This window comes from Haliotis asinina, chromosome 1 (genome assembly GCF_037392515.1).
Source record: "Haliotis asinina isolate JCU_RB_2024 chromosome 1, JCU_Hal_asi_v2, whole genome shotgun sequence".
In the NCBI taxonomy this organism is placed as follows: domain Eukaryota; kingdom Metazoa; phylum Mollusca; class Gastropoda; order Lepetellida; family Haliotidae; genus Haliotis; species Haliotis asinina.
In genome coordinates, this window is record NC_090280.1 from 55,657,870 (window position 1) to 55,677,893 (window position 20,024).

At 42.1% G+C, this 20,024-nt stretch overlaps 1 protein-coding gene across 1 annotated transcript in view; it reads right to left on the reverse strand.

The window, feature by feature from the left end:
* Positions 1 to 20,024, reverse strand: part of LOC137294403 (protein retinal degeneration B-like) — a 120,846-nt gene that overhangs the window by 17,416 nt on the left and 83,406 nt on the right. The window contains exons 7-14 of the mRNA XM_067825409.1: positions 19,389 to 19,481; positions 9,841 to 9,951; positions 8,016 to 8,156; positions 7,422 to 7,593; positions 6,645 to 6,858; positions 5,157 to 5,670; positions 4,734 to 4,904; positions 4,091 to 4,246 (exon numbers count right to left, since the gene is read on the reverse strand). Of these exons, the coding sequence (XP_067681510.1) occupies positions 4,091 to 4,246; positions 4,734 to 4,904; positions 5,157 to 5,670; positions 6,645 to 6,858; positions 7,422 to 7,593; positions 8,016 to 8,156; positions 9,841 to 9,951; positions 19,389 to 19,481 (1,572 nt within the window). The remainder of the gene's footprint in view (positions 1 to 4,090; positions 4,247 to 4,733; positions 4,905 to 5,156; positions 5,671 to 6,644; positions 6,859 to 7,421; positions 7,594 to 8,015; positions 8,157 to 9,840; positions 9,952 to 19,388; positions 19,482 to 20,024) is intronic.

Here is a 20,024-nt window from a genome sequence, read left to right on the forward strand (position 1 = left end):
GGTGGTACTGGACACACTGGAGGTACCTACCATTAGTAATACTGATGACAGCAGTCTCCCCCACACCAGAGGTGGTACTGGACACACTGGAGGTACCTACCATTAGTAATACTGATGACAGCAGTCTCCCCAACACCAGAAGTGGTACTGGACACACTGGAGGTACCTACCATTAGTAATACTGATGACAGCAGTCTCCCCAACACCAGAAGTGGTACTGGACACACTGGAGGTACCTACCATTAGTAATACTGATGACAGCAGTCTCCCCAACACCAGAGGTGGTACTGGACACACTGGAGGTACCTACCATTAGTAATACTGATGACAGCAGTCTCCCCAACACCAGAGGTGGTACTGGACACACTGGAGGTACCTACCATTAGTAATACTGATGACAGCAGTCTCCCCCACACCAGAGGTGGTACTGGACACACTGGAGGTACCTACCATTAGTAATACTGGTGACAGCAGTCTCCCCCACACCAGAAGTGGTACTGGACACACTGGAGGTACCTACCATTAGTAATACTGGTGACAGCAGTCTCCCCAACACCAGAAGTGGTACTGGACACACTGGAGGTACCTACCATTAGTAATACTGATGACAGCAGTCTCCCCCACACCAGAGGTGGTACTGGACACACTGGAGGTACCTACCATTAGTAATACTGGTGACAGCAGTCTCCCCTACACCAGAGGTGGTACTGGACACACTGGAGGTACCTACCATTAGTAATACTGGTGACAGCAGTCTCCCCTACACCAGAGGTGGTACTGGACACACTGGAGGTACCTACCATTAGTAATACTGATGACAGCAGTCTCCCCAACACCAGAGGTGGTACTGGACACACTGGAGGTACCTACCATTAGTAATACTGATGACAGCAGTCTCCCCCACACCAGAAGTGGTACTGGACACACTGGAGGTACCTACCATTAGTAATACTGGTGACAGCAGTCTCCCCTACACCAGAGGTGGTACTGGACACACTGGAGGTACCTACCATTAGTAATACTGGTGACAGCAGTCTCCCCCACACCAGAGGTGGTACTGGACACACTGGAGGTACCTACCATTAGTAATACTGATGACAGCAGTCTCCCCCACACCAGAGGTGGTACTGGACACACTGGAGGTACCTACCATTAGTAATACTGGTGACAGCAGTCTCCCCAACACCAGAAGTGGTACTGGACACACTGGAGGTACCTACCATTAGTAATACTGATGACAGCAGTCTCCCCCACACCAGAGGTGGTACTGGACACACTGGAGGTACCTACCATTAGTAATACTGATGACAGCAGTCTCCCCCACACCAGAGGTGGTACTGGACACACTGGAGGTACCTACCATTAGTAATACTGATGACAGCAGTCTCCCCAACACCAGAAGTGGTACTGGACACACTGGAGGTACCTACCATTAGTAATACTGATGACAGCAGTCTCCCCAACACCAGAAGTGGTACTGGACACACTGGAGGTACCTACCATTAGTAATACTGATGACAGCAGTCTCCCCAACACCAGAGGTGGTACTGGACACACTGGAGGTACCTACCATTAGTAATACTGATGACAGCAGTCTCCCCAACACCAGAGGTGGTACTGGACACACTGGAGGTACCTACCATTAGTAATACTGATGACAGCAGTCTCCCCCACACCAGAGGTGGTACTGGACACACTGGAGGTACCTACCATTAGTAATACTGGTGACAGCAGTCTCCCCCACACCAGAAGTGGTACTGGACACACTGGAGGTACCTACCATTAGTAATACTGGTGACAGCAGTCTCCCCAACACCAGAAGTGGTACTGGACACACTGGAGGTACCTACCATTAGTAATACTGATGACAGCAGTCTCCCCCACACCAGAGGTGGTACTGGACACACTGGAGGTACCTACCATTAGTAATACTGGTGACAGCAGTCTCCCCTACACCAGAGGTGGTACTGGACACACTGGAGGTACCTACCATTAGTAATACTGGTGACAGCAGTCTCCCCTACACCAGAGGTGGTACTGGACACACTGGAGGTACCTACCATTAGTAATACTGATGACAGCAGTCTCCCCAACACCAGAGGTGGTACTGGACACACTGGAGGTACCTACCATTAGTAATACTGATGACAGCAGTCTCCCCCACACCAGAAGTGGTACTGGACACACTGGAGGTACCTACCATTAGTAATACTGGTGACAGCAGTCTCCCCTACACCAGAGGTGGTACTGGACACACTGGAGGTACCTACCATTAGTAATACTGGTGACAGCAGTCTCCCCTACACCAGAGGTGGTACTGGACACACTGGAGGTACCTACCATCAGTAATACTGATGACAGCAGTCTCCCCAACACCAGAGGTGGTACTGGACACACTGGAGGTACCTACCATCAGTAATACTGGTGACAGCAGTCTCCCCCACACCAGAGGTGGTACTGGACACACTGGAGGTACCTACCATTAGTAATACTGATGACAGCAGTCTCCCCAACACCAGAGGTGGTACTGGACACACTGGAGGTACCTACCATTAGTAATACTGGTGACAGCAGTCTCCCCCACACCAGAGGTGGTACTGGACACACTGGAGGTACCTACCATCAGTAATACTGGTGACAGCAGTCTCCCCTACACCAGAGGTGGTACTGGACACACTGGAGGTACCTACCATTAGTAATACTGATGACAGCAGTCTCCCCCACACCAGAGGTGGTACTGGACACACTGGAGGTACCTACCATTAGTAATACTGATGACAGCAGTCTCCCCCACACCAGAGGTGGTACTGGACACACTGGAGGTACCTACCATTAGTAATACTGATGACAGCAGTCTCCCCCACACCAGAGGTGGTACTGGACACACTGGAGGTACCTACCATTAGTAATACTGATGACAGCAGTCTCCCCCACACCAGAGGTGGTACTGGACACACTGGAGGTACCTACCATTAGTAATACTGATGACAGCAGTCTCCCCCACACCAGAGGTGGTACTGGACACACTGGAGGTACCTACCATTAGTAATACTGATGACAGCAGTCTCCCCCACACCAGAGGTGGTACTGGACACACTGGAGGTACCTACCATTAGTAATACTGATGACAGCAGTCTCCCCCACACCAGAGGTGGTACTGGACACACTGGAGGTACCTACCATTAGTAATACTGGTGACAGCAGTCTCCCCCACACCAGAGGTGGTACTGGACACACTGGAGGTACCTACCATTAGTAATACTGGTGACAGCAGTCTCCCCCACACCAGAGGTGGTACTGGACACACTGGAGGTACCTACCATTAGTAATACTGGTGACAGCAGTCTCCCCAACACCAGAAGTGGTACTGGACACACTGGAGGTACCTACCATTAGTAATACTGATGACAGCAGTCTCCCCCACACCAGAGGTGGTACTGGACACACTGGAGGTACCTACCATTAGTAATACTGGTGACAGCAGTCTCCCCAACACCAGAAGTGGTACTGGACACACTGGAGGTACCTACCATTAGTAATACTGATGACAGCAGTCTCCCCCACACCACAGGTGGTACTGGACACACTGGAGGTACCTACCATTAGTAATACTGGTGACAGCAGTCTCCCCTACACCAGAGGTGGTACTGGACACACTGGAGGTACCTACCATTAGTAATACTGGTGACAGCAGTCTCCCCTACACCAGAGGTGGTACTGGACACACTGGAGGTACCTACCATTAGTAATACTGATGACAGCAGTCTCCCCCACACCAGAGGTGGTACTGGACACACTGGAGGTACCTACCATTAGTAATACTGGTGACAGCAGTCTCCCCCACACCAGAAGTGGTACTGGACACACTGGAGGTACCTACCATTAGTAATACTGGTGACAGCAGTCTCCCCTACACCAGAGGTGGTACTGGACACACTGGAGGTACCTACCATTAGTAATACTGATGACAGCAGTCTCCCCAACACCAGAGGTGGTACTGGACACACTGGAGGTACCTACCATTAGTAATACTGGTGACAGCAGTCTCCCCCACACCAGAGGTGGTACTGGACACACTGGAGGTACCTACCATTAGTAATACTGGTGACAGCAGTCTCCCCTACACCAGAGGTGGTACTGGACACACTGGAGGTACTAGACTGTCGCTGGAGACTTGGGTGACCAGGTGACACGGAATGTCGATGACCATCAGTGAACAAGCTCAGGTGGTTCTGTACTGTCTCAACTGGACAACAAATGAAAATGATGGTCAATATCTTTCATTAATTCAAGATTTAGGGAAGAATTCATCTCACAAGGAAATGATTAAGAAAATAACTCCTGTTTCTGCACCCTTGGCAGAATAATGGCAACAAGCATTTACACTGGCTTTAGTAGATACCATATGAACAAAGTAACAGGTCTGGATCAGTTGATTATTGATAACCCTTGACCTGCTACGTACTTACCACATACTCACAACAATTCCTGCACACTTTCCTTGTATGAAGGAGTGTTAGTCTGTCTCACACTCTATGAACCACACCACTTTCCCTTTCTGCAATGCTAAGTCTAGATTTCCTCAAGTTTAAGATTAAATTTTCCATCTTACTGGGCTCCTTTTCAATTTAAAAGAAATTATTGACTTCTGTCAAAATTACATCTATTCAGAAACAAAGCATTAGTAAAAAAGAAGTGCTTACAACTGCTGGTAATGACAGACAGGAACTCACCAACATGAATTGGCTCCCCGTCACCAAGAGGGAACTTGCTGTATCGTGAGATCTTGATAGGTGGGACATGACGAAATCCTCCCTGAACAAGTGGCTCAAGGCGGATTGCAATAGGATCGTTGGAGTGGAAGAGGTTATACACCTGGTGGCAGGCTGGCTTCAGGGGAGGACCTGCAACAAGGCAGCAGCTCTAAGGGGTGAATTTTAACAAGAGGTTAAGGAGTGTCTGAAGGAGCACAGTTTTGTGGAGTCCTTGAGATTTGTTCCTATTCCGTCTGAATCTTGTGCTTCCTTTAATCTTTAATTTGAAAGAATTGAATCTGAAGTCTTAAGGACTGGCCCATATTTAAAGGAGAGTCGTCAAAACAAAAGCAAACTGTTTAAAATATTCTGTGTGTTTTCTGTTCTGTCATGGCTACTTACAGCTTTTGTCCTCTCCTGAGAATAACCTTCTGTATGCAAGTACAAGTCCCAGCGGAGACCCACACATGAAGAAGTCCGACACATCAAATTCAAACTTTGTATAACTACTTTCAAAATGGCTGCCAGTACTGGTCCTTCGAGAAGCAGCATTATCACTTTGATTAACACTCAAATGAGTAGAGTTCTGTCGGGATGATCCTTGGCGGCGTAACTCCATAAAATCAGGGGGAACAACCTCACTTTTACTCCTCTTGTAACGTTCTGTGTGATCTAGGAGATGTGTAGTGTTCGCTTCAGGAGCAAGGTCAGGGTCACTCTGACTTAGCTGCTTCGTGTCCTGCAACATCGTATGTCCAGTGTGTCGATGGTCACATGACTTAGATTCCCCGCCACCCTCTTCCTCCAGACTGTTGTGGCTGCCGTAACGACTCCCACCTCGCATGCTGTGTTGATTGGCTCGAGTGAGGGCATCGTAAGCTAACAGTGATCCTGTAGAGTCTGCTAATATACAAACCTGTAGAAACAAAAATGAAAATGAAGCTCTAATTAACTTCACAGCTTTTAGAAAAATGTCAAACAACATTTCAGTATCTTTTCATAATTCCTAGCATCGTATATTTCATTAAATGAATTACAAAATGTTTAAGGTAAAAATGAGGCCAAATATTCATTTTAAACAAAATGTCTACAAACATATAAAAGCTTTCTTAGCCACTTAGATTATATGGTTTTCAGCTTTATGAATTACTCAATACTGCCAAGAATTTGGGGATGTCAACTTTCTTTGGGGAAGATGACATTCTGGGGTGCCATGGTATTCATACACTTTCTATGTGTTCCTCAAGCAGAGAAGATGACATCCATAAAATTTCACCTTTACGTATATCACTTCCAAATGCCATTCAGACTCTGAACTACCCAATATTTGAGGCCAGGTTTGTTCAGCTAGATAAGGCCACACTAAATTAACTATTGCATTCTAATCCCTGCCTGCCTCACTACCTAGCATTGACATTCATTCTATTGTCCCCAAACAAAATTATAAGTAATTGTTCACCATGTTGTAAGTACTATAAAACAACCTCTTCTTCACAGATACCGAATCTGTCAACGTTTAATGTACTCATATAGTGTTCCTTTTAATATAATATGATGCATGACATCATTTTCAGATTTGAATTTAAATCTCATTGGTGATATATTTTGGCCAAAGTGAAGAAAATAATGTCAAAGTTTGTAAAAACTCAAGACAAAAATCAGTTATTTCCTCCAAGGTCAGCCTGTGCCAAATACATGTACTTGTCAGTCCACTAGCATAAATCTCTCCTGTGACATCACTTTCAGTAGATTCTAGTCTTAATACTAAAATAGGATGATCTCCCAAGACCAGAATAACATTTACTATACTGGGGCTTCAGGCCAGCTGCTGCAGTAATGCACAACATATACAACATGTCTGTATGTGTCTGTGCTAATTGGACCTCTTACCTGTCCAGCAAAGCCCCTTCCTTCATCCGACAAGAGAAATTCCTGAAACACCTGGTTGGCTCTGACCACAGTGGTATTCACATGATCCTGGTACTCTGTACTTGATGATGCAAATAAAGCTATCGCCCCCAACGGCACAAAGTCTTGTGACCATGACAACGTGTTCTCACCAGAGTTCATAGTAGCCTGGCTCTCAAAATGGTATGGGCTTAGACTGAAAGATAACCAACAATCGTATTCATTCCAGCAGAGGGGAAATGTGAATATTTGTTTAAATGGCCATGTATTGGCCAAAACACTATTTGTGATACATTACAAGACAGGGACCTATACAGCAAGTAGTATATGGTAATAGACTGGGAGGTAGAGTTTTGCCACTGTAAATGTACACTGTACAGATCTGCCCACAGTGAAGTAAAGTCAACCTTGGTCAGTCAAGGATACACTAAGGATAACTTAGAATATACAATATTACTTCCCAGCATTTCAGCAATCAATTTCACTGTGATATAATATTTGTTGAGTTCACATTGAACAATAGCAAGAAGACTTTAATTCATTACATGTGCTTTCCCGAATAGTTTGAGTTGTGTAACACTGCATGAGCAACTGGGATATCACAACCAAGTCAGCGAGCATGTCCACCCGATCCCATGATTCGCCTCTTATGACAAGGATGGGTTACTGAAGACCAATTCTAATCCTGGATCTTCATGAGTATTTCCCCAAAGGAGAGCACTTCACTGCCCCTTATATCCCCTCTGATGAAGATCTTACCTCGACAGAATGGAGAGTGTGTCACTGCAGACTTGTGGACTGGGCACATGACGGAATGCCAGCTGGCCGGATGCTGCATGGTAGTGAGACTGTATCACAGTCTCGAAAGTTGACCGCAATGTCAGGAAATCACTGCGCTTTGTGGGTTCTTTACCAGAATCCAACACACTGCCTGTTGATTTAGGAAGCAAAAAGTCAGCAAAGGAATTTGTGAAGACAGCATGTACGATCTTATTCAAGCAAAACCACTGGACAAGGACGCCATATATTGTCATCCATGTTATACACACGGCACAATCTGTGAACATCTCTACACCTACACTATTATCTTGAACTCTCTATGAAGCCTTATTTCACTGTCGCTCATGACAAATCAACTATTACTCCACAGTTACCCCAGATGTCAGCAATGATCCAGCTGTTTTCAGATTACTGTACAATATATACTGTAGACAGCATGAGCTTCTAGTAACTTTGATCCAAACTGGATTCATGGCACGTATCAGGTAACAAACTGTAACAACTTTGCTACTGACATATTCCACTGGGGAACCAACCATACAGACCAAACTAATCAGTGACTCAATGACTCACCTCCATGCAGAACGAGGAAGAGTATTTTGACAGGGCAAGCACCACTGGTTTGGGGGTGCGGCAAGTCAAGAGAAGAGGGAAGGGAGGTATCCACACTGTACATCATTCGGAACTGCTCCACCCGCCTGCCAAAGTTGGTCTCTGTAATCAAAACAGAACAGCCACTGATATAAAGACTTGAGACATTGCAGTTTCACAATGATTTCCTTAGAAAGTTAAATTTAACTGTTCAGGAACTGAGAAGCTTCAGTCTCCATCTTACCTCTATGCCATTGACAGGAAGAACACTGTTCTGTGTTGAGGAACAAACACATATAACATCATTAGAGCCTAGCAGAATGTCAAGTGTGGAGGTTTCCATATATAACATATTGATTCCTACTACAAAGGAACCCTGCCTAAGGCCCCAAAGAGGCCAAAGGCAAGAGGACTAAACTAAAAATGTAAGCCAGGTCATCAGGGTGAGACGACTGAGGGTGAGATACCACTATTATGTTCACCACTAGAACTCAGTGTTTCAAATTACGGGTTCCTTTGGTCCTTGAAATTGGTTTGAGTTCAGGGGGAGACAACTGCATTGTCCTTTACTATAACACTTTGTACCACAAGAACTCAATGAAACTACGGGTCTCTTGGTCCTTGGAAGGTTAGAGCATTGTTCACAATTATAATACTCAGAAGTCAGTGTTTGAAATCGCAGGTTCCGTGTAGGGCTGAAACAGTATAGCTTGTTTTCGGTTTGGTACACCGAAATTCACTTTGAAAAAAAGGAAAATTTTGTTTACATACAAAAAATATCATCTTACTCACCTTGTTTTTTTTAAAATGTCATTACAAATATTTAATGCAATTTAGTTCTAGATGACATGCTCATATAGCTACCGTTTTTGACATGTCTGTGCCACGACTGCATGAATGAGATCGTGCAAAGGCACTTTCAACTGGGTCCCAATTCCAAGAAAATTTCTTCTCAGAACTTTAACCAACCCCACAGTGCCTTTCCACGAAAATGTTCATCCAATCCAATTTCATTGTTAATGAGTGGCATCAAGTACCAAACCAAGAACTGTGCACCGCAATACGTAACGAACCATGGTAGAGGCATACCATTGCACAACTAGTTCCTTGGGTCATTGAGGTTAGAGGCACCTCATGAATCATGAAGGTCCCGGGATAGAATAGGCCTTCAGCAACCCATGCTTGCCATAAAAGGCGACTATGCTCATCATGAGAGGCAACTAACTGGATCGGGTGGTCAGACTCACTGACCTGATTGACACATGTGATCGGTTCCCAATTGTGCAGATCGATGCTCATGTTGTTGGTCACTGGACTGTCTGGTCCAGACTCGATTATTTACAGACCACCGCAATATAGATGGAATATTGCCGAGTTCAGCATAAAACTAAACTCACTCACTCACTCATGAATCCTAAACACAACACTCAGAGACACTGACAAGAGTATTGCTATTACAGACAAAATCACAGTATTCTTCAATTAGCATGAAGTAAGGACTTAACTTGGTGAAAATTCTGTTGACTGCTGGAGATGATGACCAAGAATAAGGGAGGTAACTTTAGTTAGAACCTGATTTCAAGTTCCGCACTTGCCTGGTTACTTTACACAAGGTGTAGTTTTTATCAGAGAAGATGTGGATTACCTGCACTAATTATGTCGTGAAAACGACCTGTAGTCATGAGTAATAACTACCTATTGTGAATCTTACTTGCCATCCAGGCAATGGGCAAAGGACTTTGGCAGAGCAACTACAGTACCATCAATTATTACATCTAAAGGTTTAATACACCCGTAAACATCATACCTTCAGATAGAGCATCAGCATACTCGTCCCCACTGGACACCATCTCCATGGATGAAGAGCGCACCATCCCTCGGCCCCTATGACCCTCTTCACCTTCAGCTTCCATACCCTCTGAAATATAAGCAGCATATATTAATGGAATGTTGGTATGGCCATGTTTCTTGAAAATGTATACACCACACACAAGCCACACAGTATGCACTTATGTAATGCAAATACTAGCAAATATATGATTATCACATATTTGTTAGTGTAAACTTCTATACCTCTGAAATACAAACAGGAGGTATGAATGTGACATTGGTTGGGCTTAGTGTGCACTGTGTTACAGTTTATAAGTGTGTTTTGAAAAAGAAATGAAACTACCTGCAAGAAAGAGATGATTCTTTGAGTATTTGCCTGATATAAGCATGAGATACAGTAATGATACACCCTTCTTTGGCAGGATACACCCCAGGAGCTGAGCATGAAACTACATTCTGACCATTCACCTGGTTAATAAAGAAGCATTTTGTAAGCAGAGAAGCTTAAAGACATGTTGATGACAAAGCATGGAATCTGTAACTCTAATTATGGTCACCAAAAACCCTTCTTCCAATCTCTGGGAATCCATAAGCAAATTTGATTTTACTGACTGCAGTTTCAAATATGTTCGTTCTTGTGACAGTAGAACGTCTTTTTTTCTATATATGCCAACAGTGAAGTGGCATTCTAATTTGTCAGAAATGGCCACCATATCACTGAAGGACATGCTCCAGGCACATCTCATTTAGGTTAGTGAATCAATGTATTCTCAGCTCCCTGGGGGTATACATTCCTTGCTGTATGTTAGGTAAAGTGAAGGAACAAGCATGCCCCCTGAAACATTGTGTTATTCACAATAAAGAAGTTGACATCTTATGCTTTCCACTTCTAGATGCCCTTCAAAGATTTGACAAGACTACAGCATTGACGTAGTGATGTGTGGCTTGTATTAGTCCCGGGTCCAGGTCTACAAAATGTTCTATGACATTCCTAAGCCTATGATAAACTATAGAGCTACCACAGGTCATAACTTGCTGGGTTATATAGACACAGTGCATACATGCAAATATACCCCTGGTTCTATCCCAACTATGCCAAGTGCAAGTCAGGGTAACAAATGGCATCTTTCAACATGTTTTAGGATGACATCAATCACCTGAATCCATCCACTATACCACTGAGGAGCTAGCCACATTTTACACATTGTGACAACAATGCAACCATGGATCCTTGCAGACTAATGGTCGGTGTAACAAGACAAGATTTAAGAAGAAAACCATGCCACACAAACACTACATCCAAAACATCTTGACATTGATGGTAAATCCAGAAACCTTCTGGACAAATACAACTTCATGGAAGGACAAATTTGTTCTAATGATCATAGTACAGACTTTAACCTTGAACAAATGTACAGTCCCTATATTCCAACAATGCAGCAGACAAGAAAATATGGATTTCTGGCTTCACTGAACTTCAAGATGCTACAGAAATAAGATGATGCTGTGTCACCCCAGAGCTGTCATATCAAGATCTACATAAGTTGCTCCATACAGAAGAAAATCAATATAGTCTTCACATACAGCCATTTATCTGAGAAAATCTCAGACTCAGACACCACCACCTACTAGCTTGTTCATCACATAAGGCATTATGGGTACATGTTCAGCTTGTACATATACATCCAGCTTCAGGGTCATGCAAGGAGCAGGTGCCCCCTCTTTCATCAAGATGAAACTGATGAAGATATAATGAAGACACTGTCCACAAACACAGTTTAAACACAAAACATAAGGATGGTTATAAAGGAATCTTTATTTCACCAGTCTGTGGTTGGGAAAGAGAATGTTGACAATGGACCATTTTCAGGATTATTAGCTATTTTCTGAATTTAGAATTTGCCACTGCCCTTGTAGTAAATTTCAAAATTGTAATGGGCATTTTCTTATTCTAATGTGCAAAATGGCACATCGCCCTTGCCTTTCAATATAAGAGATGTTAACCTACTTGCACCAGGCACAACCTAAGATAAAGACATAGTTGCTCCAGCTAAAATCCAGCTGCAATGTAATGTCTTAAAGCATCAGAGGTTTTGGTGCACATAAACATTTTTCTGTGATGTAGTACCATGAAACCATAGCAACACAGAGACACAGCTGATCCCTGTTTACAAGAGATGTCACTGCCGAGACATGAATAGCAATGTTATGGTGCCAGAATTCAAAGTTTGAAAACAATTGAGCTGACATACTTATAATGTTAGAATTACTGTTCATATATTTCTCCAAAATTGATTTGCACCTTGTGCAAGTTAAACCCATAGATAGGTTGCACTTTGAAATACTGGATTGCCCCAGTGCAAGCAACAAAGAACTAAATCGAAACCAGCGTCTGCAATAATGATCTGCTGCACAGTTGCCACCTTCACAGTTATGAAAACTGTTGTCCTCAAGGTAAAGTACCATGTCTGAATTTGATAGTATCAGGTGGGCAGACTCACTCATGGGTCGCCTGCTCGTGATGTGAATCACATTGTTTTGCCATAACATAACTGAGTACAGAAAGCCACACACATAACTGAGCACAGCATTCAACAAAAAACAACCAAAACATGTTCGGGCCTTGCAGAATGATGTCAATTTCAGTACTTGTTTATACAAGAATGAATTCATTATACAAGAATGTATGTTAGAGTGAGTATGTTTTTATGCCACTTCTGCCATATTGCAGCAATTTCACGTCAGGGACACCAGAATTGGGCTTCACACATTGTACTCATGTGGGGAATTGAACCTGGGTCTTCATCATGACGAGTAATTGCTTTAACCACTAGGCTTCCCCACCGCCCTTGTATGGAAACATCTCAAAACAATCTCTGATAATGCACACACTGAAATCCAGATTCCTCATACATGGCCATCCATCTGATACAAAGATATCAGACAATGATAAATAAACCTATTCCTTCAGGTACTTCTAGGCACCAAGGAACTCCATGGATGAAATCTCATATCATACACGACATCAATGATTCAGCACATCATTTTTCCACAATGTATCATCTCCATACAGCCTCATGCCTCTCAGTGATTCAAGTATAGAATGTAAAGATCATACAGCGATGACTAGGTTTCTTTGAAGTAACAAAAACACAGACTTGGGAATGTTACTTGTGAAAAACACTGACAGTTATGGACTCTTGAGATGGTCTATGTATCTTGTAAAGGCTTGGATGTCAATCCATGACCCTTGCTGTGACAGATATGTGTAATTCTTCGATTCACAAAAAATTCCTGTGCCTATATATATAACAGTTACAACAGTTATAAATTTTCAGTGACTCAGAATGATTTTCGTGACAACCTATAATATTCTGCTGCATCAGGGTTTTTTCGGGGTTGTAAATTATTATTCATTTCAGTGATAATGAAAAAATGCCCACATGTGATGTAAAACAAGATTTGCAATAAAAGTAAGTGAACATATCTGATTAACCACCTAAACCCCTTCTTGATCAACCTGTGAAAATAATGAGGTTCTAACTTGCAAAACTATCAGGATAACAATACTTCTAAATTTTAGACATATTTCAACATGAAAATGTTAGAATAAAATATTATAAGTATTTCCTCAATATGGCTGCATCACATTGATCAAGCAGAAAAGGAATCCTTAAAGTTACTGAAGGTTATGGCCAAAAACAAGCAAACAGTCAGCAATTTCTGAGGCAAATTACTCCTCTGGTCCTATATTTCTGAGGGCAGTCGTTCATCTTGCCCTATAATTGCCTAATGCATCATTAAGTCAATGTGAAAATCTGCTGATGTACTGTACACGATACATCCATCCTTACATGAAAGACAAGTCGTGAGCTGGGTGACCGTCCTCTATCCTAGTTTCCACTGCAGCACAAACATACATCCTTTCCTTGGGATAAATACACAGATGTCTGGAATACTAGAAGATGAAATACTAACTGACCATGTCACAGTGATAGACAAGGCTTGGGGTCTAACTGATTTGTTACCGTATAGATCCTAAAGGAATGAAATTGCAAGATGTTTCCAGAAAAATAAAACGAATGTGTTGGTGAACCTATGACAGTGAGTGACTGGTTGGGTGTGTTGAGTGAGTGAGTGAGTGAGTGAGTGAGTGAGTGAGTGAGTGAGTGGGTGGGTGGGTGAGTGAGGGAGGGAGGGAGGGAAGGAGAGAGCGAGTATCCCAATTGCGTAAAGCTATACTCATAATGTCAATCACTGAGTTGTCTGGTAAAGACAACAATATTTATTGAATGCTGTCACACAGCCAGAATGATTCTTGGCACAGCATTAAAAAGCAATAAAACATCCATCATGCATTATCTTCCACATCTTCCTCCCACAAAGTCTGCTGCAGCTTTTAAGTCTCACCACCATTATGTATAGGGATTCCTGCAGAGATCATCACGAGAAAGCCAGCTTCTTATTTCAAGACCCCACACTGGCAGCAATAGATAATTGATTGTATCCCATCAGAAGAGCATCATCTTTTGAAGCATGGTGTTTCATTATTAATAACAGGAGACCATCTGAGGCAGTTCCGTAATCATTTCTGAAGCAGCAACAAAAAAGCTCAAAGGAGAACCTTTAAAGTTGATATCATCTAAGGAGAGAAATCCTGGTGTGATGTTCCATAACAAGATCCCTTTGAAACTGTCTTGTTTGATGAAGAGAATATCGTGATTTTGTGATGGATGTTTTCAGGATACATAATGCAGCATTTATATTCCCATGGAAGGTATAACAGTGGGTGAAGATACCATTTAACTTTGTGAGTCTTCATTCTGGGAACACAATGAAGTCTTTCTTGCTGAATCAGAGGATATAGTGAACAAAAGAGTCATCCTCATTCTCATCCCTTCCAGAGGTCTAGCAACCCATACATCTTATTTTCAATGGTTCCTACTGTACCTTTGACTGCTCAAGTACTCATTGATACCATTCAGGTGACGTTGATGTTAGGTGATGTCTTTTTTGTATATCCAATATATATTTACTCCTCTCTGTACTAAATATTGGGTATTTTTACACCAATCAGTGTACATGGATCATAGGTGGCCACAATTGGTTTTGGCTAGACATGATGTTTACAGATGAATCAAACTTTTGCCAACCTGATAGTACTGCATGGATAATACCTTCACGGCATATAATTGCCAAGCATGCTTATGTGTGTCCTTGTATTGCCCACTATTCCCTCTGAATAAGCATTCAAAGTTGGGCCTTGTTTATAAGGTACTGACTCTGTCTGCTCAAGAGCATCTCTGATGCCATGTAAAGGGTTTGGTTTTGTTGCTTAACGCCAGCTGTAACCAATCAAGTCTGGACCAGTCAATCCAGTGATCAACAGCATGACCATCAACCTACACAACTTGCATACAATGAAATTTGTCAAGCAAGTCAGTGAGCTTGACCTGAGGGTTACTGAAGATCAATTCTAGTGCATAACTTTACAGGTGCTATGTAAGGGACATGTCAAGGGACAAAGCAAACCAGTCATATGTTTGTATGTCACCTTGTCATTGATAACCAGTTCAAGAGGAATGGTGGGCAATACAAAGGCACCCACAGGCAGGTCTATCAACAATGTGCCATTAAGGTGCAATACCAACACCCCATGGTCTGCCAAGTCCAATATTTTTCAGGAAATTACATCATTACACATGAATTGTCATTTCATCAATTTGCTCACTTTTTCTCAAAAATGTTTTTTTGTTTAAAGAACAAGGACAATTTTCATGGATATGCAGCTCTTTTATTCTGTATAGGCACTGTTTCGACATAGAATCTAATATCGTTGTCAAGCAAGTGGTTGTTCTAAGTCTTTATCTCTTCAACTTCTATAATGCCAGTAAAAGAAGACTTTAACTATAGTTTAAAGATGCAACATATGTCATATTTGGGATTTCACTTTCTTAGTAAAGTACAAAGTTCTTGAACAGTACAAGGATATACAAGAAAGGCTTCACTGCACATGTATTTGATACTGCATGGTACAAGGATATACAAGAAAACCTAACTCCACATATATTTGATCTTATAAAGTACAAGGCTATACAAGACAGCCTTTACTGCCCACATATTTCATCTTGTACGGTACAAGGATACACAAGAAAGGGTTCACAGAACATATATGTCATCTTGTACGGTACAAGGATACACAAGATTGAGTTTGCTGCACTTCCCAGACAGTATTGATATTCTCACTTACAGCTCCACAAAGTAATTTCAGTTTTGACATACACCCAATTGATTGTTCACTCAAGGGCAAACCTCACTAGTAAATTCTTGTCATCGAAAACCAAAGTGAATAGTTGTTAATTTTCTGAAGATTCTTTGCTATATCAGAATGCTTGGACAGGATCAAAGACAAACTTGTCACTGCTGGTCTGTCTTTCTTCAGTCTACTGACAGAAGTACAGAAGTCTGAGGACCTCATGATGAGAGCTCAACGAGATATACACGCATTTAAAACTGATGATGCAAATCTACACACACCCTCGATATCTCCAGGGTATACGTTCCGAAAAATCTCCACTATACCCTGGACTCATCTACAGGTCGGCCCGATAATTTTATTACCTCCCTTTGCTGACTCCGCTTTCTCACAGTAGCCAATCAGAGTGGTCACCGTTATAACCGAACTTGCCAGTGTCAACAAAGGTAGCAGTTGCAACTGCGAAGGTTTGCTCGCCGTACGACTCACAATTTGGGGAAATCATACATGCAACTTTATAGGTCCGAAACCTTTTTTAAAACATATGCAAGAAATCCATCTAATACTTTCAGAGTACCTACGCATGGTTTGTTTGCCAAGTTTAATCGGTTAGAGAATTTAAAAAGTGAAAGTGAGTTGTGATTGGTTCGCTCAACTTCCCAGCATAGACACCTGATTGGATAAAAAGCCAGCCAAGGGAGGTGATAAATTTATCGGGCTGAGTCGTAGATGCATCCAGGGTATAGTGGAGACTTTTCGGAACGTAGACCCTGGAGATATCAAGGATGATCTACACAGAGGCCTTACTGCAATTTATTAAGCATTGTTGAGAAGATAACTAGCACAGCTATACTACAACTGATCTTCCAACTTCTTGAGCAGAAGTAGAATTTAGGAAATCAATAACTGAGTCATCCGATGTTTTTTTTTCCTTAATAATCAGCCGGGGGATGAGAAAGATAATCAAAATGGTCAACTGCATGAATGGTGAAGGTCACCCACTGTGAAATATATCTGATGTAATGTCTTCTGGATACTTGTACCCATTTGCCTTGTGACCAGATAACACATTACCTCAAGATCTTTATGCTGTGATATGTGAATAATGTTGCCCAAATACAATAATGACATTCTTAACTTCAAACACTGTAGTCACTTGCACAGAAAATTCTGACAAATCTTTTAAATCTTTCACAACTTCAACCTTGGAACCCATGAGACAAAAGTAGTTCCAGATTCTGATATGGCCAACTTCAAGGGCAATATCCCATAAACCTATAGACTTTCGTGCAAGTCAAGACACAAATACAGCCAATTATCATTGTCATAAAAAGAAAGCTCATTAAGATTAGGACAAATACGGTTATAAAGTCCAATGAAGACGTATTCCTAGAACATGATGGAAGCCGTAAGTCAGCTTTTACAGGGAGGGCTCTATTCCTGGGTATCATTTTTGTCACCAACACCATCAACAGTACTTCCTTATCACAAAAACAATACAGTAAATAATCCTCCATTGTCCAGCCTGGCAGGTCATGTAGGCACACTGTACTTTAATATCTATAAACTATTCTGGGGGAAGGCTGAGGGATCCTCATCCTGCGATATAAAGGATTTATTGATGCAGCAAAGGAAGGGTTGCCTGGTAACAGTTAAATAGAAAATACATCAAATTCTGGATCTAATCTACCACTGCAATAGAATGTAGTTACTTCCAACATGATGGATATTACGAGAGTGGATATAAACCATTTATACACAGAGTAGGAATGATATATGACATGGGTCATGCAATGCATTACTTTGTCACGCTTCTAATTCCTCTTCATTTTCAGTTTCTTACTCATTGTTTCTTTATTCAGTCCCTATAGGTGTTCTTCACAGCTAATACAAAACAAAACTTCATCAGTTTGTTAGAAAAGAAAAAGTTTAAGTCAGCAGCCTGACAGATCTGGTGCCATTTGAGCTGAATTTTAGTGTTTATATATAGGTGATATATATATAGGCTAGATTTGATGTTCAGTAGCCCGTGCTTGTCGATCCCATAGATTGATGCCCGTGCTGTTGATCACTGGATTGCCTGGTCCAAATTTCATCATTTACAGACTGCTGCCACGCAGCTGGAGTTTTGCTGTGTGTGGTGTAAAACTAAACTCACTCACTCATTATCTGAGCTTCAAGGTAGGAACTCCATGAACTTGCCACAGAGTACACCTTGTATTCTGTGAACAATGTTATGTTTCAAGGAAGATGCTTTAGCGTCAGTGGTATTACTGCATCTGTGGTAATTTATTGACAAAGGTACAATAATTTGTTGTGAGGTGTCTACAAAGATGCCAAGAACACTAAATCAATGCATCCTTCAACCAACTTTTATATGGATGAAACAATTAATTTTGCAATCAAACTAACCCGCCATCCACTGTAAACTGGCACAGTATTGTACAAGCTAAATGCACATGGCTTCATGAAGTTGGAAGTATTTTCATCTACAGGAGGAAAGGTATGTCAAGTTATCTTTCACTGAAATGAATACAAACAGAGAAGCCTACTCAGTGAATGATCATAACAGAATGCCACATTCAGAATGAGTGAGTGAGCAGAGACGCCTTCTCAGTGAAGGATCATAACAGAATGCCACATTCAGAATGAGTGAGTGAGCTGTTTTAAAGACTATTTATTCCAGTATATCTGGCTATTGTGTGCAAGCTCTTACACATCGACAACCATAAAAAATGTAGAGGGAATTAATATGCATCAATGTTGATATTCTAAGTCTGGGGTTAAAACTGCTATTATTTATTTGACAACTCTCTGTAATGTAAAATGTATTCTCTTTGTGGATAAATAAAATGGACAGAGGTAATTGGGAAATTGATCTTAAAATTTGCCAGGCACAATGACACATTCTAACTTTGTATCGGTAAAAGTCTGAATATACCGGATAACAGAAACATTGCCTCTAATATGGGTTTGTAGCTGACTAGCCTGGAAACATTGGCAGACTAGATTTGGAACCTGTGATCACAGATTTCCATCATGCCAAAGAGACACAAGTCTGTGCAAGAAATTGCCCTGATCCCTCTGAACTCTCATGCGGAGAGAGAGAGCAGGCTGCTCAGAAACAGGATCACAAAGCTGCCCAGTCATCTTGTTAGGTGTACAGATGTTTAATTGTGAAAGTACGAACATAAACTTGGTATCTCTGTTTTTCAAAGAGCCTGCAAAAACAAGATCACCGGCCATTGTTACATTTACAAATATCTCACCTTGAGCATCGAAGAACTCATCTTCATCTGAGCTGGACTCCTGCAGCTGTTCCAGACTCTCAAACCTCCACTCTGACACATCTCGACTAGAACCTACATGCAAATAGAAACAAAACGTCCCAACATTAAATGGTCACCTGTCATAAAAACATCAATTTCAATCACAGCCTCAATGGAATACTGCGACAAGGTGAGTGAGTGAGTGAGTGAGTGAGTGAGTGAGTGAGTGAGTGAGTGAGTGAGTGAGTGAGTGAGTGAGTGAGCGAGCGAGCGAGTGAGCGATGCCACTTTCAGCAATATTCCAACAATATCCTGGCAGGGACAACAGAAAAAGGGTCACGCATTGTAAAAATGTGGAGGAAATGAACCCGTGTCTTTGGTGTGACAAGCGACCGATTCAACCACAATTGGCTCATCACTAGCATCTGTGGAAGTAATGATAGCCAATGTATGGAACAGTATTCACCAACAACCTATCTTAGCATGTTAATGATGATGTACAGTGACAATGAAGAGGAGGAGGTGTGGGGAGGATGAGGAGAAGGAAAGAGGATGGAGAAATGTCTTCTTCATATAACTGTTCTCATGAATATATAACAGTGAAATTGGACTAAATGCTTTCACATACAGTCAGCA